General features: G+C 46.0%; 1 protein-coding gene across 1 annotated transcript in view; it reads left to right on the top strand.

The window, feature by feature from the left end:
- The window catches only part of LOC146058553 (cilia- and flagella-associated protein 337-like), an 86,040-nt gene that overhangs the window by 48,638 nt on the left and 12,500 nt on the right, over positions 1–24,902 (top strand). Inside the window, exons 16-24 of the mRNA XM_083170836.1 lie at positions 1,792–1,894; positions 3,342–3,448; positions 7,362–7,444; positions 8,583–8,634; positions 10,180–10,225; positions 12,081–12,140; positions 16,289–16,451; positions 24,365–24,457; positions 24,536–24,594. Coding sequence (XP_083026962.1) covers positions 1,792–1,894; positions 3,342–3,448; positions 7,362–7,444; positions 8,583–8,634; positions 10,180–10,225; positions 12,081–12,140; positions 16,289–16,451; positions 24,365–24,457; positions 24,536–24,594 — 766 coding nt within the window. The remainder of the gene's footprint in view (positions 1–1,791; positions 1,895–3,341; positions 3,449–7,361; positions 7,445–8,582; positions 8,635–10,179; positions 10,226–12,080; positions 12,141–16,288; positions 16,452–24,364; positions 24,458–24,535; positions 24,595–24,902) is intronic.

The following is a 24,902-nucleotide window of genomic DNA, read 5'->3' as shown; positions in this document are numbered from 1 at the left end:
AGCCCGCTCAAAGTAAAAGCTTCGAAATCTAGTCTGCTAACTTATACCTCTGTGTTTGTGCATGAGGGAGAGAAAGAGATGTAGTTTCACTCACTGCCAAAAGATGGCAGTGTTTCGGAGACACACGGACACTAGACATATATATATATATATATATATATATATATATATATATATATTATAGATAGATAGATAGATAGATAGATAGATAGATAGATAGATAGATAGATAGATGATATGGCGCATAAACTTTATTTTAGAGCAAAACTTTGCAACTGGGGATACAGTAGGGTGTGCAGAACCTGGTTTTGGGGCCACAAGTTTTTTAAGATATGCTATACATTCTATTGGCTATTGGGTATCACCAGTTTGTATAACCACATTCCCAACTTTGCAAGAGCTGGGTGTGCTCTCCCCATGAGGATGTACCTAGGGCTTCTGATGTTCTAGACCAGGCATGTCAAACTCAAAATCCCAACTGGGCCGAATAATCAAGGTCTAATGCCGCCCATACGCGTCCCGATGCGGGCGTGCGTTCTGTGGTTAACTAGCACGCATTGCATTGCATGCCTTGTGCATGTGTTGTGCATGCAATGCGATGCGATGAAAACTAAGTACAAAAAGTATGTGCTGCACATACCTTTTGTACTGTGCGATGAGGTGCCGCGGGAGCACGCACCTCAAAGCACGCATCGCACAGCCCGCATCGGGACGTGTATGGCCACCTTAAGTCTTGTGGGGGCCGCAAGAAAAAAAGTCCTATATACCCATTGTCAGCACTGTACAGTTGCGTCCTCTATATTATATATCTGTGTCTATTTAGCCTTCAAGTTCATGTTCTGACACAGAGAATAAGCCAAAATTCACATTTGACACAGGGAATGAGTAAAAATTCACATTCTGACACAGGGAATGACAGCTGACACCTAACACACCACAAATTAATAAAATTACAAGCTGTGTCAAGCTCATGGCCCTCCAGCTGTTGTGGAACTACATGTCCCAGCATGCCCTACCGTTGTAGTTCCACAACAGCTGAGTTTGACACCACAAATGCAAGCTATGCCCACCAACCTTACAGTGAGGGTCACTGAGTGTTACCTTTTTTTTTTTTTACTTTTCATAGAAAACATGGGGCCATATAACATCCCGGTGGGATCAACAGACCCTGTTCCTCTGCCCCCCCCCCCCCCCCAACCGACCACCCCACCATAACTGCATTAAGCATATTTAAAATGAGTTTTACTTTTTTGCAGCCGCTGCCACTCTTTCCTTCAGCCGCTGCAAATATGCCTTCCCGCTTCCGCCGCTCTGACTGCCCGCTTCCACTGACTCTGCCATCCTTTGGTGCCGGATAAAAGAGCCCTACGCCGGTGCGCGGGTGTGTGGTGACGTCACCCATGCACCCGGGCAAAGCAATGCTGGAACAGGCTTCAGAAGAAACTTCACGCCCATCAGCAGTCCTTGTTACTGACAGCTAGTCACTATATATTTCTATTATTGACTACATGTGTTGCTTTGCCTAGTGCAGCCAGCCCATCAGCCTGTGGGCCACAAAAGTAGGCGGCCGGGGCCGCGAGTTTGATATGCCTGTCCTAGACTTTCCCTTACTTGGATCATCGCAAACCTATTATTAAATGATTGAAGCTCACTATAAAGAATAAAAGCAGATATCTGTTGCTAAGGGATACGGTTACATGTATACTACAAATGGACCAGTAATGTATGCCGCTGTTTATTGAGCAGTGCAATGTAACTTGAGGTAACATGAATACTGTGTTTTGTTGCAAGGCCTGTGGCACAGCCCCACCTAGATACTTCTCATCGGGAACCTGTCCTCTGCTGCAAATACAATAAGACCTTCAGGCAAGTTGTAACCTGCTCAGAAGGATCGGTAAGTTCCCCAAGACTGTATTCTGTGAAATGTATTTGTCCGATGTATTTGTTGGATGAATTTTATACCAAAATATAACAGAAAAAAAGGGAAAGAACCGTTGGGTACTTATGTATTATTTGGACGCCCGATTTTCGGAAAATCGAATCACAACGCATGCAATATCGCATGCGATGCGATTTTCCATAGGATTCAATGTTAACATAGTCCCGTTCATTTCTCCACTATCCAAGTGGGCATAGAGTTGATTTTATAAAGCGTGGCGAGCGCAGCGAGCCACCGAGCCCGAAGCGTGGCGAGCGGCCGCGGATTACTTAAATGGTTTTCCACGTCCCCTCGCTGCGCTCGCCACGCTTTATAAAATCAACTCTATGCCCACTTGGATAGTGGAGAAATGAACAGGACCTTGCTAACATGGAATCCTATGCAAAATCGCATCGAATCGCATCGCATGCAATATCGCATGCGATACGATGCGATTTTGCCAAAAATCGCGTCGAATCGCATCTGATTGTATGCCTTAAGGTAAGGCATACAATCAGAAAATCGGGCGTCCAGATACTACATAAGTATCAACCGTTGCGTATGCACCACATTGGTACCAGAATAAAACAGTATTATATGCATCTGTCTTAAGCAGCCCATACACGGTCCGTTTAACGGATCCGTTTGGGACTTAAACAGCACACATCGGATCGTATCCCTAGTGCATGCAGTGTGCATGCACTGCGATCCGATACGATGTGTACCTAGTACAAAAAGTATGTGCAGCACATACTTTTTGTACCGTACTATGTGATGCGCGGGAGCGCGCATCGCATAGTACAGAACGGAGCCGGACACAACGGAGCGTGTATGGGCTCCTTTACACCAGGAGATGTGCTGTGACATTACTAGTACAGATGTGTCCTCTAGCGTGGATTGAAAAAGTTGAAATTGAGACATTCAAGATCGGCTAGTGTGGAAAAGTTGGGACTTGACCTGAATAAGAAACGTGCAAAAGCGTTTTGCTCTGAGTCAATATCTTTTGTTCCTGCAAGACACCTAAAGTTTCGGTTTTTAGATGAAAATAATGAAACGTATGAAAAAGCTCCGATCTAGTTAAAATTAGATCAGGACGTCTTAGAGTGGTTCATTAATATACTTTAGTATAGTACAAGCTTGTCCTAGTGCAAAGTGACTGACTTTGGTGGAAGAAAAAAACTTCACATAGCCTGTCTATGTCGTTGGCCCTGATTCAACTTCAGTGGTCCCTCCCCATGATGCTGGTTGGAAATACAGTGCAAGTTACAAGAGAACATGGGCAAAAGTAAATCAATTAAAACCGTCTTAATCCACCACAAAGAGACTATTCTCTGTAAAACGTAGTTATAAGAACTGTATAATTAGAACAGTTAATTCTATTTCAAATTCGTAAATATTTCTAAAACAACTTTTGTGTCCGCAGGTAATAAAAGTTTGGGATTTTGAGACGGGAAAACAAGTGTTGGAAATTAACGAGGCACATCAGGATGCTGCAATAACGTGTATGACCTTTGACCTTAGTGGAAGAAGGTACGTCATTACTGGAGGGGTTATTCATTGCAGCGGCTAACAGATTGGTATATTCCATGTCTTATATACAGTATTAAGCAGATAGGGGAGAGTGAGATAGACATACATGGGGAACACCAGTGGCATCAAAAGGAGTGTGCTGGCCGCACCCTGGTGTCACCCGCCGAAGGGTAATACCAAAGTGCCAACTTCTGCTCAGTGACATGAACTGAGTGCTGCAAGTATTGCTACGGTGCAGCACTCAGCACTGAATACTGATTGGCCTTTGTGGGAGCCCGCATCCCCAGGACCCCTGTAGTGACAAAAAAACAGCCTGCTGGCTCTTATACTGCGGTCACATTTTCCTGTATGTGACCGCAGTTTGGACCAGATGTACTAAGCTTGAAAAGTGATAAAATGGAGAGTGATAAACCTTCAGCCAATCAGCTCCTACCTCTCATGCTACAGGCTGTGTTTGAAAAATGTAGGAGTGGGGAAGGGAATTGGGAGGAAAACCCGTGCACCAGTTGCACTTTAGAATATGAAGATACGTAGAAAAACAATAAATATCTAGTACTGGTATTTTTATCCCCAATAAACTGGAAATTTAGAAAAAATCCTTAGTGTGGAGGTGCACCCCTGAGAGTAAAAAACACTTAGATTAAGGGGAAAACAAAGACAAAGTACTCTCCTTTGTTTGGGGGCACGCTTGAAAAGAAAAACTAAGTAGTAATGAAATGGTGACGAATTTAAAACATAACTTTATATGTAATTTATTAAAAAACTTTTGTTGACAAACTGACAGACAACATAAAACATTTAAAGAAAAAGTGCATCAATGTGCACCTTTCTATCACTAATTTTGTGAGATAATAAATTAGGACCGTGAAATTGTGGTCCAATGACAATTCTCAATAGATGTTATAGCTTAAATAAACACTGCCAATTTTTCTACAAAGCTTGCAAAATTTGTGAAATTATATTTTCCGGTCACATCCACATATACATCAAATATGAATATAAATTTTCCATACAGTAATGTATAAAAATATGATCCTAATTGGTTAGCGATAGGCTAGTGTAACCCTCACTTGGGATATGGAGATCAGCGCTTAGCCATGTAAACGGGTTAAGGAAGCAGTAACAAATGTGGAATATTTCAATCCAGTAAATGGTTTACAAGTATGGAACGATACCAAACAGGTAATAGCAGCACAGAATGATATACCATTAACATATGGGGTTACAGTAAGTAGGTTTGTGCTGTTAGCCTGTCCGTAAAGAGGTTCTAGTATAGATTAAAGTTGGAGCATCTGCTGTCTCCTCCTTTGGAATAAGGTGCCCCTGTTGACACTAGGTCAGTGCAGTGTCTAGCCGAATTCTTTAGTGAGGGAATGAGAATAATAAGCTGTTGTGGAAAAAGAGACGGCTTATGTTTAGCGGGTTAGTAGCAGGGGCAAATTTAGGGGTCGGGCAGCCCCTAGGCACAACATTTTTGCCCCCCCCCCCCCATTTTAACATATTCATTACACAAGTACTTGTGTGTACTGAAGACAGGCGATTGTACTGGCTGGGGGTTATGTGGTGGGCAGTGGATGTGGGCAGTTAGCTTATCTGGGAGGGAAGGGGGGCATGGTGACAGGCACCGGGATGGTGGTGGCCACTGGACTGGGGATGGTTGGTTATATTGGGGGCACTGGGCTGGGTATGGTTGATCTAGATGGGGGCACTGGGCTGGGTACAGGGGATGATAGGGTAGATGGGGGGCACTGGGTTGAGATCAGGGGATGGAAGCACTGACCTGGGTATAGCTGGCCTGTCCCATGTACAATGCAGCTCCTCAGCAGATGCTGCTGCTTGAATCTGCTCCATAATCTGTGATGGGGTGGGGGGGGGCACAAAGTCAAACCCCCCACCCTCCCCTCTGAGAATAAGCGATGCAGCCATCGGGGCTGGGTTCGGGGGGAGGGGGAGCCGGGATTCACGACCAGTGATGAGAAGTCACCATGTCATTAGCCCCCCCTCCACCCCGCTGCGTCTGAGGATCAGCGCTGCCAATGGTTCGGCTGGGTCCAGAGCTGGCGCCGGGCGAGGGGGTAGCCGCCATGCTCAGTGATCACTGCCGCTGCTGGATCTCGCACGAGGTGGGTGGGAGCCGCGGAGGCTAGTTCCCCTGCTGTGTCTTAGATCAGCAGCACTGCGGTGACGGTGCCGACGGGGTTTCTCATTTATGGATGCCAGGAGTAGGGTAGGAATCCACAGCCTCTGCCGGAGGGGGCACACTTCAGAGGGTGCAGGGGAATGTCTACTGGGCTCTGGGGCCGCCTGAAACCCCAAAGCAGTGGCATCCCCTGCACTGTTTTGGTGGTGACTATTAACATACTCAGAGGCAGTCTGCCATGCCGCCCTTAATAGGTGCCGCCCCTAGGCCCGTGCCTCACGGGCCTAGTGACAAATCCGGCCCTGGTTAGTAGGCTGCTGCTTCCCATTGTTTGAACATTGATGGGGAGTGAGCGGTACTCACCAAAAACAGCGTTACAGTATGTAAGAGAGTGGAATATTTGCTGTCCCCTTTAACAGGTTTAAGGTGCCCTGTTGACCTTAGGTCAGTGCAGGGTCCTGCCAAATCCCACTTGGGGGATGAGAGTACTCCTAAAACAAAATGAGTGTGAATATAAAGGTAAGTAAGGAAAAGATAAGTCTAGCTGGTCAATATGCTGCTGTGTCCCATTGCAAGCAGCATTGATGGGAGATGAGCGTTATAGTCAGAGAGACAGTGCATTTGAATATGCCAAGAAAGTTTGTTACTGTGTAACCATTAATTCATACTCCATTACTTTGTATACAGGCAGAATTGTTGCCAATGTTTTAAAGTTGTTACATATATAAGCGGTGCCCGTGGGTTAGTATAGAAATTAATATTCCCACCTGATTTTGTTAAAGTGATGGAATCGGAAAGTAGCAGCTTGGAAATAGTATACCTTAAGGCAGTAGACTCCCCTCCGAGTGTTTGATGCCACTGCTTACCCGTTTAAAAGGAGGCGGCAGCGTTGTTTTCTCCGTAGTGTGCCGGGGTGCAGCGTGTACGCGTCCGTACCCATGTTTGGAGCAGACAGCCGTTTCGCTATGACAGGCTTCATCATCCACATATTTGATTTCATATTTGATGTATATGTGGATGGAACCGGAAAATATAATTCAAAAATTTCGCAAGCTTTGTAGAAAAATTAGCTGGGTTTGAAAAATGACAGGTAGGAGCTGATTGGTTGGTGGTTTGTCACTCTCCATTTTATCACTTTTTAAGGCTTAGTACATCTCGCCCTTTAAGAGGATGTGCATGCAGGATGCCATGTGCACAGATTACCGAAATTGTTCCAATAGCGTTTTTCGGTAATCTACAATGGGTGCTGAATTAAGCACCTATTTTTCCTAGTAAATTCACAGACTGGGGTTTATTGCATACTCTCCTTTCCAGGAAAAACCTGGGGGGAGACACTTACTGCCGCTGTGGGGGCAGGGCCGAACTGCACATCACTAGGTCCCCAACAGGTTGCAGTCTTAGCCCCACCCCCTCCATTCAGCTCTATGAGTCCCCTGCCAATATCCCCAGTCCTTCCTGCTTCACTGTGGAATGCTGGAAATGTGGCCGCTCTTCTGTGGGTGTGGGGACTTCCGGAGAAATCTCTCCCATGTGGAAGAGTAGGCAAGTATGGACTTCACTTTATTGTTGTCAGAAACCATAATCCTACACCATTATGCTTTTGGAGAGTGAGAGGAAAACAGAACTGTCGGAGAACACACAAATGCCACACACATAGTAGTATAGAGCCCATGACCAAAGCTCTGCCCAGTTTGGTTAGAGGTTTTCTCAGCTATGGGAGATCTCCAGCTGTATTCAGTTGAACCTGTCTGTGGATGTTTTTGTATTACGTAGGTTGATCACTGGAGGAAGGGACGGTTGTCTGAGAATCTGGAATTATAACAATGGGCTCTGTTTGCACACTCTTAAAAAACAAGGTAAGTTGCTAAATATGATGGCTGTAATTGAATGGTTCACTTTGGCACAATATACATTCTGGTGTCCTATTTACTTATAACATCCTGCAGATCACATTTCAGCTACCGCAAGTGGTAAGACCTATTCCGTCCTTATTTACTCACTTCTTGAAGTTATTGTAAAGCGTTATTGGTCTGTGCCTCTACTCTGATCAGTAGAGCACAATGATTGTGTATCACCATTGCCTGTTGATTTCACAACCTAACATCTATCCATGAATACCCAGGCTTGCAATTTTATCGAGGGTTCCATTATATTTTAAAGATTTCATGTATCTTTTATACAACATTTTTTGTTGTAGTGACAGTCTATTGGGTCCTTATTGGATCTAACCAGCAGTCCCTCCAGTAAAATCCACCACTTCAGTAAGCTAGTTGCAATCTGTGACTGCACTGGCTTCACTGTGACTGGTAGTGACATGCTACCTGTCAGTCACCCAGAGGCAGTCCCATTGGAAGGTGTTTTCTCCCTCTGGGATTGCCAGAGCAGGCTGCAATTAGCACAGAGCGTGCTGCCAGTAGGAAGGCACTCCTTGCCTTAGGGGAAGCACTATCCAGTTTCTATGGGCTGCAGGCGATGCAGTCCGAAGGAGTCAGTGCTGTGTGCATGCAAATGTTTTGCCGATGCTGATCAGGGCTGTCTTGTCTGCAGCCCTTCCTTCTACAGGAGCTGCCGCTGGATCTAAGCACAATTAATTTACACCAACTGTTGTAATTATGGTTGGATTACAAAATGATATATTCAACCAGTGACCTCATGTAAACTTTTTATTGGATTCTTTATTTATTACATACAGGTATATCATTAATATATTCTTTATTTTTTTGTTTATACATGCTATATTTTTGCTAAGTCTCTGCATATGTTGTCATTTATTGTGTACTTGTTTTTATTAAATATGGTTTATGTTTTTAGCATGGCTACAGCATTACATTCTATGTAGAATGTTGAACACAGCTCTGATCCTTGTTTATCTTTTTTTGTGCCAAGGAAACAGTCTCCCTGCAAGAGAATCAGCTATTCAGACTTCACTGCTTACTTTATGTAATGACTTATTATTTGTCCTGCAATAAAGAGTAATATTCTTCTCCTTTTCAGACAGCTCAGCTGAAATCTGTGACTGCACTTATGTTGACATAAACAGAAACAAGTAAGAGCATTGTTGTTTTCCATAGCAATATAACATTAACCAAATCATTGAAGACACCAGATTCTCTAATTAACCCCTTCCCGACATTTGACGTACATTTACGTCATGGTCGGGATGTACTTCCTGACACATGACGTAAATGTACGTCATGACTTTAAAGTGTCACCGCGGTGACAGAGGGACGATGTCTGCTGTCCCTGACGTCATTGCCCAGGGGGGGCAGCGATGCCCCCCCCCCCGATCGGTGATCGTTGCAATTGGCTGTTCAAATGTGAACAGCCAATTGCAGCGTTTACTGTGTTATGTATATAATTTTGACTCTGCTGCCCCCTAGTGTCCAAAAAAAATAAAAGAAAGTTGAAATAATGAATGAAACATAAAGTTTACATATGGTCTATGTTAGTTATGAACTATTTTGAGTGGTATGATTATTTGTCTCACAAGCAGAAAATTTAACATTTTGCAAATTGCAAAATGTTCAATTTTTTTACGACATTTTGGTATTTTTCACAAAAAAAAAAAAACTGTATCGACCAAAATTTACCACTAACTTAAAGTACAATGTGTCACGAGAAAACAATCTCAAAATCACTGGGATAAGTAAAAGCAAAAAAAAGTGATACATGTCAGATTTGAAAAAAAGGCCTCTGTCAGGAAGGCAAAAACAGGCTGCGGCGGTAAGGGGTTAAACAAATGTGTTTAACTAAATAAATATTAGTAACAAAAATTCTTACCCTAATTAACTAAACTCATTAGCAGCAGTAGCAACACGCTATGGATGAGTGCACACCAGCACAGAATAGATAAGACACTGTGATCATGTGCTACTATCTCTCCTGATGGGTTTTACAAGGTGGGATAATGAGAGGTAATTAGCAGGGACTCCTGAGTATCTTCAATAAATCAAAGGGATTTACAGAAAACCACTGTCCTTGCAAAGAAACTTCTTAATGGCACACCAGGCAGAGGCCTAGATGCACTAAGCTTCAAAAGTGATAGCATGGAGAGTGATAAACAGCCAGCCAATCAGCTCCTGTGTTTGAAAAATGTCAGACATGGGCTAATTGATTAGTTGTTTATTACCATGTTACCACTTTGAAAGCTTAGTGCAGAATCTGAAGAAGACAGGTGATTTGAAGTACAATGCTGGGTAGTAGGAGATGTATAACTGAAAGGGGAGCGCACACACACACACAAACAACACACAGCTTAAATTACTGACCCAGGCACCACCACTACTATAAGGAGAGAGGAGAGACCCCCCAGGGCATGGTGTCTCTGGGTTGCTGCTGGGCACACATGGTCCTCAACAGGCCTTTCCCCTCTTTCATGCCAATTCCTGCATCTGATTGTTACGGGATGCAGAGGAAATGGTAAGCATCATCTTCGGATGGGACAGGGGGCAGAGCTTTGGTAGTATGGGCCGGAGCTTTGGACAGGTTTAGGGACAGAGTCTTGGGGTAAGGTTCATCCCCCCACTGTTAATTGATAATGCAGAATAATGCTGTCCCCATAATAATATGGAGATTTTCTATTTTGCTTCAGATATACTGTTGCTGTTGGCTGGGACAGGAGGATAAATATGTATTATGTGAGTATATCTGTTACAATCTTACACATATCTGTACAAGCAGAAGTGATTTATGGGATAACACAGCTGTATAATTAGATAAACAGATGTGTGTAAATGAATAAATAAGAATATTTAAAGCATATGTAAAGCATGAGGCCAGCTTTGCTTCATCACAGGAAAGTATATTTATATCTTCTTTATATTTTGCAGTTAGAGCCACATTATTCATTTTATTAGGGTAGTAAACAAATAAGGCATTTTCGTGTTTTATTAACTAGTGTTTAGTATACTCATTATTACATAATTATGCCCATCACGGTAGAATGCAATATGAAATCATTGCCAATATTCCTGCACACGTCCTCTATAGTACTAAGGAAAATTGGCTGTACTACTGTGTTCAAAGGGCTGATATTCTGATGCCATAGGGTTTATTTACTAAGATGGGCGTTCTATTTAAGATTGGATGTTGCCCATGTTGGGTGCAAGCAATGGCTGTGATGTTTTTTTGAGCCGACATGTGCCGACAGGTGGTATTTCAAGCCCTACCATCCACTACGGCGTGGTGGGAGAATAAAACAGTGCCGAGTGCAGCGAGCCATGCAGTGTCTATATCAACTGTATTGACATTCGGGACAAAAAACGTGAAAAACTTATGTCGGCTTTCCCAGTGTCGACCTAATGCTTGTGTCAACCTAAGCCGTGTCGATCTTCAGTGGTCAATGACCGATACCCATATGGTCAATGTCTGAGCGGGTGCTCAGATGCTGCCCGGCATTAGACTGCACATGCGCAATCTAATTCCAAAATCCCTGGATTAGATACTACAATGGGTTATCTAGGGGTTAATTTGTTGGGAGCCAATTAGCCTATCAGTATATTTTGGATTGTGGGAGGAAACCGGAGTACCCGGAGAAAACCCACGCAAGTCGGGGAGAATATACGGTACTTGTGAGTTATCTGGGCGCCCGATTTCTAAATCGGGTCGGATCGGGCACATCGCATCGCATCGCATGCGACGACCCGATTTTTCCATAGGAATCAATGTTAAAATGGACTGAGTCCATTTTAACATGGAATTCAATGGGAAAAAGGGGTCCTTTTCATACCCCTACTATCCAAGTGGGCATGGAGTTGGATATAAACCTGTGGCGAGCGTAGCGAGCCACCGAGCCCGAAGCGTGGCGAGCGGACACGGAATACCGGCCCCTCGCGGGGCTCGCTTCGCTCGCCACGCTTCGGGCTCGGTGGCTCGCTACGCTCGCCACAGGTTTATATCAAACTCCATGCCCACTTGGATAGTAGGGGTATGAAAAGGACCCCTTTTTCCCATTGAATTCCATGTTAAAATGGACTCAGTCCATTTTAACATTGATTCCTATGGAAAAATCGGGTCATCGCATCCGATGGTCGCATGCGATGCGATGCGATATCGCATCGCATCGCATCTGATTGTATGCCTTAACTTAAGGCATACAATCAAAAAATCGGCAGCCCAGATAACTCACAAGTACCGAATATACAAACTCCGCGCAGTTGGGGCCATGGTGGGTATCGAACCCATGACCTCAGTGCTGTGAGGCGGTAATGCTAACCATTACACCATCCGTACTGCCCCTATATCAAGTTTTCCAAAGCGGACAGGTGGAGAGGTTACAAATAGCCACCAATCAGATCATTTTATAGGATTTACAAGATACAAGAAAAATAAAAAAATATCTTGTTCCATTGGCAGGAAACAGGAAGTAGTATTATGTCTGGGATAGATGCTTTTCACAATAGAAGCATTATAAATGTCGACTCTTACACCCTCCATGTGCTCTCTTGTGTTGAGGACAGTTACTTAACACAACATTTTCTGTCTGTTTCCCAGGATTCTGAGGATAATCTACATCACATCCAGGAGCCAAAGGAATATTGGCATGATGATACAGTAAGTAATACAGTTTTGGGTGGCGTATGCTAAATAGTACCTGGACCATAAAGGTTACTTTGCATCTGGGCTATCTGGCTGGTCTTGCATGCCTTCTGCTGCTCCTGCTGACGTCTGCTGGCAGCATATAGGTGGTAGGCATGTGGATAGTGTGACGGAGATTGCAAGGTTCCCCTTGACCCCGGTGAACATTTTTCAGCATATTGTCAACCATCTACAAGCAGACAGCAGGAGATAATAGAAGCAGGGGCACAGAACACATCATCATTGCATTCTCTCCGGCAGAGAGGCAGTATTAAGTATTTTCCCTGCAATATGACAAATCTGATAGACAGTTGGTGTAGGCAATTACAATCATGTGATTATGATATACAGTACTAGGGCTGAAACTAGAATTGTCCGAGTGGTGGACAGGGCAGGGCTGTTACAGTGGCATCATTGCTACAGACGTGGCGACCCAGCTTTTTGGCTGAGCTTAGCACACATCACAGTGCACCTGCAATGCTGTGTGCTGAGCAATCGTGCTAAACGGGGCTTTGCCTATATTTCCCTGTGCAGACTACCCAAGAGGACACTCCAGGCCATTCTGCACTTACCGGTGTTAGTGGCCCCACCAGTGGCGTAACTAGAAATTTTGCTCCCCCCTGCCAAAAATAATTCTGGCGCCCCCCCCCCAAAAAAATTGTATTAATCAGGCACCTCTCCATACCTCCTTCCCTCTATCACCCTTGTACCTCTAATACACCCCTTCCCTCTATTAACCCTGCACCTCTCCCTCCCTCCTTCCCTCTAATACTCTTACGCAGATGTGGACAGAACAAGGGTTCTGCTCCTTCACAGAGGACTGTGGCAGAGCATCACAGCTGGAGTGCCACTTAATTATTTAAAAATAAATTATTATGAGAGCCTTCTATTAAGGGTGAGGCACCCATTTATACAACCACTTTTAAAATTAATGGGCAAAGGGGGCACAACACAAAATCTGTGAGGGGCCAGTCCTATATGAAACGACCCTTAGCAGCTGTGTGGCTGTGTCACCAGAGGCATTACTATAAACTGTATGGGCCCCATAGCACAATTTTGAACACTTAATTAGTGTGGGTGCAGGAGTCAAGAGGGTGGGTTATGGTAAAAAATAAATAGTAAATAAAATTATAATTTAATTATAATTATAATTAAGAAAAATTAAAACACACTGGGACTTACATCTTAGTGCTGCTGCACATCGAAGCAGATTTGTGAAGGTGCTTGCTATCAGGCAATAGTGCAGAGATGATCCGGGTCACAGCAGAGATCTTTTTCTGGTGCCTGGAAGAAGGAGTCTGCATCTTGCTCTTCCTAAGTGCACCAGAGCGCATCCCCCTCCTACCCTGGTGGCCATGTCATTAAATATACAGGGCAAGTGCAACACATGCAATCGAGCTTGGCTTGTTGTGCAGGCTGTGTGCTCAGCTGTCATGCTCTGAGCACACATAGCCACACATAAGCCGTCCTGCAGTTCACTTCCCGTTCATGGCCGGGAAAGGTGAAAGTGTGTGAGGTCACTTGAACTTCGAGCACTGCCTGTCAGCACTCACACAGCCTCTGAAGCCCCAGCGCTGCTGGCTACAGGGAGCCCAGAAGAGATAACGGAGCGTGCAATGTGGAAGGGGCAGGGCCGGCAATAGAAATCTTGGGGCCCCATACACTTATATCTCTGGGGCCCCCATACCTCCCCAGATACCCTCACTGTGCCGCGACACTGCACCCCTGTAAACCGTCATCTCCCAGTCGGTTTAGGCACTAATTGGTGTGGGGTAACAGGATGAGTGGAGACAAGGATCGTGTGGTGACAGGTTGTGAGCAAGAAGGTGGGGGTAGCATGTGTGGTTTGACAGGATGAGTAGAGACAAGGAGCATGGGGTGACGGACTGTAAGCAGGAAGGTGGGGTAGCATTTGTGGGGTGTCAGGATGAGTGGGGATAAGGAGCATGGGGTGACAGGCTGTGAGCAGGAAGGTAGGCGTAGCATGTGTGGGGTGATGGGATGAGTGGGGAAAAGGAGTGTGGGGTGACGGACTGTGAGCAAGAAGGTGGGGGTAGCATGTGTGGGGTGTCAGCGACTACTGTAATGAAATTTTTTTTTTTACATCACCGTTTCAGTTTCAGGATACAGTAAAACATAAAGCATTAATTACCTTAAATAGAACACCCAGTGGAGTCCACGTTGCTTACCAGACACCGCAAACGCTGCTGAATACAAGGGCGGAGTCATATTACGGGTCCTCATCCCAACCAACCTAGCCCAAAATGCCCAACATCAAAATAGTTTCTAAGGGGCCCAAAACCATTTGCATGATTTAAAAAAAAAAATACTTTGGCATCAGAATGTACTAATGGTGATCCAAGGAAGCATAGTGCATATAATATCTAAATAAACCATATAGAAACATATATACAGAAAAAAGTGAAAAAAAAAAAAAAAACTAACAGCATATATATATGCGGGAAAATAGGACACATAAATAGTGTACTGTATATAAATATACATAAAGTGCCATAGTCAGCATCACTTATTGTATTAATATGACCTGCAAGACAATGTAAATCTAAATCTATAGCAAGTAAATACAAAGGCATTGTATTATCATCCACACACACACACACACACATATATATATATATATATATATATATATATACACACACACACACACACACACAGTATATATATATATATATATATATATATATATATATATATATACACACACACACTGTATATATATGTGTGTATTTTTTTTTCTGAGAAATGAGGTATGCCCAGCAGCTTACTTTTAATTTTGATTTGCTGTCTGCGTGGTGGACTGTCACTGGAGTCTGGAGCCAGGACACCGTGGACAGGAGGAGGATGATGGCAGCGGTGGCCGCCGGAGTCCTCAGACATTCACTGGACAGCCTGCCGCACCTCACTGCTCGTGCCTCCCAGCGGTAGAGCGGAACTGAAGGCTGAGATCTCACCTCCCATCATTGGTGCAGCCGCCGCGTTACCGCGCCGTCTCAGTCCCAGTAATGCTGTGCGGGCATCGAGCAGCGATGGCAGCGGCACCCCCATGAACTGCATTAGGGGGTATGTTGTGCCACGGTGCACTGACTGGGCATCCTCCTGCATGACACGCTGGGGTAAATTCGGGGTATACAGGCTGCTAGGCTGCGATCAGGGGGTCGCTGAGGAAGATAGCTGTGTGACCTTCCGGCGCGGCTGTACTTCTCTCCTCTGGCGCACCCGGACAGTCACGGCATGGAGGGGTCTGAGAGGCGTCTGGCTCTGGGGCCCCTCAGATTACTGGGGCCCATCACAACTGTCCCCCTTGACCCCCCCTGTCGCCGGGCCTGGGAAGGGGGAGCTCTGTGGCTGTCTGTGTGAGGAGGACGCTCAATTAACCCTGTCATTGCGTCCTCACACAGACAGCCAGAGCGGCGGAGAGAAGGCTGCTGCTCCTCACTCAGGAATCTTGTCTCCGGCGTCACCCGTGACCCTGCGCCCCCTTGGTGTCTGCGCCCCCCCGCCATGGCGGGGGCTGCTGAGCGTTAGTTACGCCAGTGGGCCCCACCCATTAGTGATGCCATTGGATGGGTGCTCAGTGAATCCCGGTTACAGCACTGTCTGGAACTAATGATTTCTCATGTTTAGGGAGGTTTCTCATGGTCTTGAGGATAAGACGGAGATTCTCTATCACAGAAATGCGGTAAAAACCCCATTATCAGGGTTTTTACCGCATTTCTGTATGCTGTACTGTCCCTCCGCAGAGACAGCGCTGCGGAGGGAATCTCCAGCAAAAGCTGGAGATTCCCTGCAGAAGCCTATGGGCTTCTTACCGCAGCGCTTTTTGAGGGATCCGTCACGGATCCCTCCCAGCGTGCCATGCGGCCGGCGCCGGGGTCTGCGCATGCGCAGACGGATTCCTGGGTCTCAGGGCCGGAAGTCCAGTGCCGGCGCCGCATCCCAAGGGACAGCTCTTATCGCAAGAGCTGTCCCTTGCGTTAATAACGGCATATGTTACAACATATGCCGTTATCAATAATGCGATGTCCGGCGAAGGGGGGCGGCGAATTTTACAACATCCCGCCCCATAGCATGAGAGCTTAATGTACCCTTTTCTTCTGTAGATCAGAGGTCACCGTGAAGACATTCTCTGTGTAGCTCAGAAGCCTCCAAATCTCCTTGCCAGCTCAAGTTATGATGGAGAAATTATTGTCTGGAACATGACCTCAGGCCACATACAGTGCCGGATAGACACATCTCAGCACTTTGAGTCTGCAGGAATAAAATGTAAGTGTCTTGATACATATATTTGCAAGTTACAACCTTAGCGGAGAGGAACTTGGTAATTCCATACTTGAAAAGGACCTAGGAGTCCAAATAGACAGCAAACTGGGATGTAGTGCCCATTGTAATGTAGCTACAAAAAAGGCCAACAAAATTCTGGCATGTATTAAGAGGGGAATGGAAACTAGGGACTCAAGGGTAATTATGCCACTGTATAAAGCATTGGTGAGACCTCACCTCGAGTACGGAGTGCAGTTCTGGGCCCCACACTATAAAAAGGACATCATAGAATTAGAAAAAGTCCAAAGGCGAGCAACAAAGCTTATTAAGGGAATGGAGAATTTAAGCTACGGGGAGAGATTAAGCAATTTGGGACTATTTACATTGGAAAAGAGACGTTTAAGGGGGGACATGCTCAACATGTACATCAAGGGCCAATATAAGGAACTGTCACACACCCTCTTTTCTACTAGAAAGGAATCTAGGACACGAGGGCATGAGTATAGATTAGATGAAAAAAGATTTAATTCAGCTAGTAGAAAGAATTTCTTTACGGTCAGAACAGTCAAACTCTGGAACTCTCTTCCCAGAGAGGTGGTAACGACTGGCTCATTATATGCGTTCAAGGCAAAGTTGGACAAACATTTACTGGAGAAAAACATCCATGGGTACAAATAAGAAATATAATCTGTCTGTAAAATATCAGAACCTACCAAATCAGCAATGGATATCTATACCAGGTTGAACTAGATGGACGCAAGTCTTTTTTCAGCCTTACCTACTATGTAAATATTACAGTGGCAATTTAGCAAATGGAAGAATAGACAACAAACTGGGGTGTAGTGCTCAATGTAATATAGCAACAAAAAGGCAAACAGAATTCTAGCATGTATTAAAAGGAGCATGGAAACTAGGGACTCAAAAGTAATTATGCCACTGTACAAATCATTGGTTAGATTGCACCTCGAATACGCAGTGCAGTTCTGGGCCCCGCACTACAAAAAGGACATCATAGAATTAGAAAAAATCCAAAGAGCAACAAAGCTTATTAGGGGAATGGAGAATTTAAGCTGCGAGGAAAGATTAAGCAATTTGGGACTATTTACATCAGAGAAGAGACGTTTAAGGGGGGATATGCTCAACATGTATAAATATATTAGGGGACAAGGAACTGTCAAAAACTCTTTTTTCTGCTAGAAAGGATTCTAGGAAGCGAGGGCATGAGTATAGATTAGAAGAAAAAAGATTTTGTTCATCTATAAGAAAAAATTTCTTTACAATCAGAACAGTCGAACTTTGGAATAAACATTTATTGGTTAAAAACATCCATGGGTACGAATAAGTAACATAATCTGTCTTCAAAATATCAGAACATACTATATAACAAGGGATAAGGAACTATATAAACATTGGTTGAACTAGATGGACGCAAGTCTTTATTCAGCCTCACCTACTATGTAACTATGTAAGAGGCCCATCCACTGCTCCCCTCCCCCATTCCATGCTTGCTGCTGACCATAGGTATAGGGGGAGCTGCTTGGCAATTTGGGTGCATCACAGCTATTTAAGGAGAGTAGACAAGTGTACTAGATATATCATGCTTTGCACATTCTCCTGCGACTGTTAAATATTAGGGGATATTCTTATTCATTCGGCCATTCGCACGGAGGACCGATGTTGTGTGTCTGCGCATGCGCGTTTCTGCACATGTGCAGACAAAGGGTGCGTGCACCCACTGCAAACATTCTGCTCCCCGGGTGCACGCACCCTACAAGGCGAGCGAGGGTTGGAGAAGGGCGTTTCATGGGCGTTCCCATGAGAATGCTGTGTGACAATGGGCGTTCTCATGGTAATGAGGCAGTGATGCGGGTGCGGGGGGCTGGCAGCTAACATCACCGGATGCTAGACATTCGGCTGATAGGGGTTTGGTGGACTCGCAAGACTGTGAATTCGCAGCCTTGCAAATCAACCAGAATAACCCCCATTGTATAGTGCTATATTGTTGCTATCTTTCAAACCATGCATATTGTCATAGCTCTGGGTCTTAGGGCAATTTAGCCATTAAAGAACCCACACTCTTTATATATTTAATACTATTTTAAATTGAACAGTATCTGACACTCGAAGGTATCAATCCTAGCTATCTGCAGGTGTGACTGCCTGTCTTCTCTCTACAACTGTTTTATTTGTTTATGTGTCTTTTATATATTTAAATATTCACCATTTCTTCTTTGTTATATGGTAGAAACAAATTAAAAGTTATGTAAAACTTGAGTACTGTACATACACATTGGCGAACCCCCCTCAAACAACCATGAGTGCCCCAACAAAAGAGCTTTGTCTCTCTACTTTGCAGAACTATGTTTATTTCTAGCTCTGGGAGCACCACCAAACACCATTTAATGACTTTGTGACTACTAACCAATCATACGTAATAGGTAGTTTGGTATGATCAAATTGCACCCCAATTTCTAGCAATCTTCCAGCCATACAAGGGGTGATATATCCAGTGCGGCTCCTAAAATATCGATCCATTAAAAAAGCCAAAACCTCAATCAAAACTATAAACAGAGACTCTCTGATCTTCTCAGATAAGAAGCAAGAAAAGAAGGAAGAAATCCGTTTCATTGGAAACTATTGTCAGGAATGGCGCACAATCAAGCATCATACAAAAACACTGGCATATCCTTCAATCAGAGGACGATCTCGCCAAACATTTACAAGGAACGGTAGCCATGAGCTGGCGCAGGGCTCTGAATCTAAGAGACCATCTAGTCAGAAGCCATTACACACGTACAGAACCAAAACGACCCATCCTAGTAGGATCTTTCCCTTGTGTAACTTGTAAATCCTGCCAGTATATGACAAGGACAAAAGAATTTGAGGACAGATACGGCAAAAAACATACTATTATGGAATACATCAATTGCCGGTCAAAAGGAGTCATTACATGCATGTTAATACAGAGAATACTCTTACATGTAGGTTCAATTCGAAATGCAGAAGCAGACATCCGAAGGAATAAGCAACTAACATCAGTCGCCAGACACTTCTTTTTGAAACCAAGGGAATCTTAACCTTTTCAAAGGCTACGGAATGGAAAGAATCCAGCTAGAAATCAGAGGGGGCGACCTGACAAAAGCACTTCTCAAACGGGAAAGCTACTGGACCTTTACCCTAAACACCCTAAACCCCCTAAACCCGGATGGCATGACTGAATATATAAATTATGGTGCCTTCCTATAGACACCTCTAATCAGTCCAGGGGCCTCTGTAAATACACAATGAACATTTAGACATATCTTCCTCCTAACCTTTTTCTTTTTATAAGTGACCACAAATGTGTGTATTTAAGATATACATATTGAATGCGATGTGGTTTTCTCTAACACTAAAACTCCAATATATATATACTGGTACTTGTTTCCTAGAACAGCGCCCACGATTTTGATCTTAGGCATCGCAAGTACAAAAATCGCGTCGGTCGCATCGCATGCGGCCAAAAAATTGCATGCGATGCGACCGACGCGATTACCGCGATTTTACATAGGGAACAATGGCCCAATTGACCCGATTTCACATAGGGAACAATGTTAAATGGCCCACAGACCCCAAATACCCACCCTGAAGTGTGAAATGGCCCCCCCAATTGTTAACGCCACCCCACGATCAAAGTCAACCCGAAGCGTGGCTAGCGCAGCGTGCCCATGAGGGGCGGCGGTACGCGTCCTCCGACCTTTTCATACCCCCACTATCCACGCCGGCGTGGAGTTGAGAATAGAAAGTGTGGCAAGCGGATGCAGAACACGCAACCGAAGCGTGGCGAGCGGACACGGATTACTTAACATGTATTCCGCGTCCGCTCGCCACGATTCGGGCTCATATTCCGCGTCCCCTCGCGGGGCTCTCTGCTCTCGCCACGCTTCGGGCTCGGTGGCTCACTGTAGAAATATGCTCCGGTGCGGGGACGGCTCCCCCAGCACCGGAGCAGGAAGAGCTGAGCTACGCCCCCAGCACGCCCCAGCATCCAACGGGGGCAGGGGCAGCGAGCCAATAGGCGCTCGCTACACTGCCCTCCATCCCGCCGGGAGACGGCTGGGGGAGCCAGAAGAGGATCCAGAAGACGGCGGCGGCGGACAGGACGAGGGGACACCATGGGGGAGAGGAGAGACCCTCAGCGTCCGCAGCAGGAGAAGCACCGCTGGTCAGGACGGACCAGCGGAGGACAGAAGTAGAAGCAGCAGTGGCAGACCGGAGAGGCCTCCCGGGAGTGGGAAGCAGAAGAGCCAGTGAAGCACCCTCCCGGGGGGCTCTCCCAATGACAGGTAAGTGGCCAGTGGCCACCACCCCCTGCAGTCCCCCTAGACGCCAGGGTTCGGGCATTAGGCCCATGGCTCATGCTCAGGCCCTCCCGGCCTACGAGGACAGTAGTCGGGCCCCCTTGGCCCGTGGCCAAGTACAGCTGGACCCTCCTGGCCCAAGGGCAGGAGGTCCAGGAGCCAGCAAAGGGCCACCAGGTTTCGGGCAGCAGGCCCGTCCAGCAGGTTCAGGCCCTTCCGGCCTGTGAGGGCTGTAGTCAGGCCCTCTTGGTCCAAGGTCATTGGGAGTTGGGTCCTCCTGACCCGTGGGCCCTAGGTCCAGGGCCTCCAGGCTTGAGGCCTAGTCAAACGGGCCTGCGGCCCATAGCAGCAGAGAGCCGGACAGTAGGCCCGTGGGCACAGGTACTGCCACGGTGGCTATCGTGGTGTGACTGGGAGCAGTCAGAGGGAGGTAAGCCCTCCACATTGTGCTGTGTGTTCACTGTGAATTTCTTTCTGGTTGTTTCACTGTGTGTTAATCCATACAATCATGTTCCTTTCCAGAGTGTGCTTGTTACAGGTTGCGCGGGCGCTAGGCCCCAGGTTGCGTGATGCTAGGCCGTGGCATCTAAGGATCCGGCACTAGGTCGCAGGTTGCGTGGGCACTAGGCCCCTGGTTGAGCGATGCTAGGCCGTGGCATCGGAAGATCCGGCGCTAGGTCACAGGTTGCGTAGGACGGCTTCCTGCTGCAGGTTGCGTGGGTGTTTAGCCGCAGATGAGCTCGAGTATTGCCCTGTCCTAGGAGGCAGGAGGTTAATTGTGCTTATTTCCAGGTGCCGGAACCAGGATCCTCGGTGAGCTAGGGGTCTGGTAGACAGCCGGTGAGTATAGTCTGTGTTGTGTCAGTTTGTCTGTGTTGTTCGTGCTCCTTCCCCTCCCCGATGCTCTTCCCCACCCAAGTTACACCCACCGTGTTTCACAAGTGGGTGTAACCAGTCTGAGGCCAGTAGTGCCTGTGATGATCATCCCCCCCCCACCCCATAGTGGGATTCTCCTCCCCCATTTCTCCTACAGGTAGCGTTGCATCGGAAGCCAGTGGAGCAAGAGGGAAGTACCGAGACTGTCATCGTCCCGAAGGTGAGAGACGGAGGGCAGCGAGGTGAGTATGCACAGCGAGTGTTGGCACAGGCCCCGCCCCCGTGCCTCTTACACCACTGACACGATCCAGCCGCCTGATTCTACCTCCTGCAAATACCACACAAGGATAAGTTAGAAGGGGAGAAGTATTTCCCCGTACAAATATTCACCTCTCTGGTCCCCAGAAGGCTTCTTTTCTTATTGAAATGTTTTTAATTACATGCGGCTGTTGATCACTACATTTTGCACCCCGGCTGATGTTTTGCAATAATAAGCTAAAAGGGAAGGATTGTCCCCCAACAAAAATATTTGCTTTACTGTTGGGCTGGAAGTTTGCCGCTCTTTGGTGTATCGAAAAATTGAGCTATTGATATTTAGAATATAGGTCTGACCTTTTTCAAACGTGACAGCATCAGAACATTAAAATGTGTTACAGAAATGTATAAGGAGTTGTTATAGCCAAGCATTGGAGGAATATATTGAACAGTAATTTCTGAGCATAATTAAAGTTTAATGATTATACTCTTAGCATGTGAATAAATGTATCCTCTATAAAACCTGCTATTACTCTCAGTTTCTCCTCACACTCGCTCTTATCCCCAGATCATAGTAGCAATTCCCTGCAATATCTTAAGGCCCCCATACACTAGGGCGACTCGTCCTAAGGACAAGTCAGACCCAATTTCCCCTGAGATTCCCCGGCAGCTCCCCGGGGGAGCTTGATAAGATTTGGTACTTGAGTGCCATTTTTTACATGTGATAAATCGGATGCGATTTATCACATGTAAAAATCCGGGGAGCAGCCGGAGAGCTAGCGGTCCGTGGGAGCTGGGACCGGTCCGAGGGGAGGGGGAGCGGCAGGAGCAGGCTTGGAGTGGGGACCGGTCCGGGGGAACGGCAGGAGCAGGCTGGGAGTGGGGACCGGTCCAGGGGAGCGGTACAATATGTAGCGGCAGGCAGGGAGCAGATGCAGAGCAGAGACCGGGGGCGCGGCGGGAGAATAGAAATAAATCCTATTCAAAAGACTGGGCGGCCGCTGATTGGCTGAGCTCTCAGCCAATCAGCGGCCGCCCAGTCTTTTGAATAGGATGGTTTCTATTCTCCCGCTCACCGTGGGGACCGCAGAGCAGCGGGAGACTAGCAACCATCCTATTCAAAAGACTGGGCGGCCGCTGATTGGCTGAGTTCCCAGCGAGTCAGCGGCCGCCCAGTCTAAGCAATGACTTAGTGGTTCCACTTGAACCTGTGGAATGTGTTTAATTAATCACTAATGACCAGAGGACTGGATTGTATTGTGCTTAGCTGCGAGTATTTAAGGTGCGGGCGTACTAATTGGGTGATCCAAATGCCTAGCGCATGAACCATTGCCTTCTGAGAAGTGAAAGCTGCTTGTTTTCACAGAAGATTTCTGCTGTGTTGGTACCCTTGCGCTCGGTGTCTGGTCCGAATGCACGCCTACAACTGTTCGTGCACTCCCATGTCTACGCCCCAGTTTTGCCCACTCTGAAAGTGCGCCCTTATACACGCCCACATGATGCCCATATTACGCCCATATTTCCCGAGAGTGTTCGGTGGACATTTTTACACTGTATTGTTGAGAACGAGTGCGGAGACACAGCGTTGCACATGCGCATTGCGTTGCTTACACATGCGCAGTTAGCTAAAAGTCGCCATCCAAAAAGAATGCGGAACAGATCGCCTCAACCAGAATAAGGCCCACAGAGTGGAGACAGACATTTTGTGAGCTGAATAGTTCTCCAAGCCTATCAGTCCACTAGGAACTTATGACATTGCTGTTTGTTCCAAAAGAACTAATGCATTCTCATACCAGTGGTGTAGCAACCGTCACCGCAGACCCTCGTGGTGGTTTGAAAGAGCTGGGTGGCTTGTGGGCAGTGGAGATACTGTGGGGACAACTGTCCCGGGCCACCATGCTAGAGGAGGTGGTGGCCGTTTTGGGAGGGACATTTTCAATAGTATGAGATGGAAAGCACGGACAGTGAGTGGGATAATCTTTTATTTTCAGATGCAAACATTTGTAAGATATTTCATCTATTTGTGGCAATAGCATATGAAACTGACTACAACGTTGCAAGTGTGGAAGCATCCAAATCCCTAAGGTAGATGTTGGTGCTTTGGTATAATAGGGCTTGCTTTAATGGCATAGAGACGATACTGTATTTCTTACTATTGCTGCTACCACACATAGGGGCAGATGTATTAAGCCTTAACAAGAGATAAATGCAAAGCTGATAAGGAGAGATAAACGTCCAACCAATCACCTCCTTACTGACTTTTTTCAAACACAGGCTGTAACATGGCAGTTAGCAGGTGATTGGCTGGACGTTTATCTCTCCTGATCACCCTTGGATTTATCTCTTGTTAAAGCTTAATACATCTGCCCCAATATGACCAGAAGATGCATATCGCTGTACAGTACTAGTCAGTGGTCTAACACTAGGACATATCTTTTGCCACAGCAACAGACAACAGCGTCAGCAAGATCATATTTCTGACAAAACGGACAACTCAGCTACAGGTGGCCGCCTCTCTGGTCTCCAATGGACCGCTAGGTAACGTAGTACGCAATTCCACGGAATACAATAAGGATCTGCATTTATGGTGAAGATTTTTTTTTAAATGTCTTACAGGCACTGTCAATTTTTGGAATTTATTACATGGAGGAAAACTGACAGCGAGTTATAGACCAGTAAGTGTAGCAGCAAAAAAAAAAAACATTTCATTGCACACTATTTTCTATTCCTTAATACATATGGGTCACGTTATAGCACATTGGTTGTATAAACACTGTGAAGGCAGCTATTGTGTGTAATGTCATGAGACCAACCTCGGTCCAATTCAGACCTGCTCACTGGGCTGCTAGTTTTCGTAGCCCAGTGAGCAGGCAAAGTTTGTCCCACCCAAGTGAAATCCCGCCCATGTGCATAGCCGCCAATTCGTTCACAGCGTACACATGAGGGGAAAATCATTATGAATCACGCACCAGCGAATGGTTGC

Source organism: Crinia signifera, chromosome 2, assembly GCF_055691185.1.
Source record: "Crinia signifera chromosome 2, ASM5569118v1, whole genome shotgun sequence".
In the NCBI taxonomy this organism is placed as follows: domain Eukaryota; kingdom Metazoa; phylum Chordata; class Amphibia; order Anura; family Myobatrachidae; genus Crinia; species Crinia signifera.
Note: the sequence above shows the minus strand (reverse complement) of the source record. Positions and strands in the feature narration are given on the sequence as shown.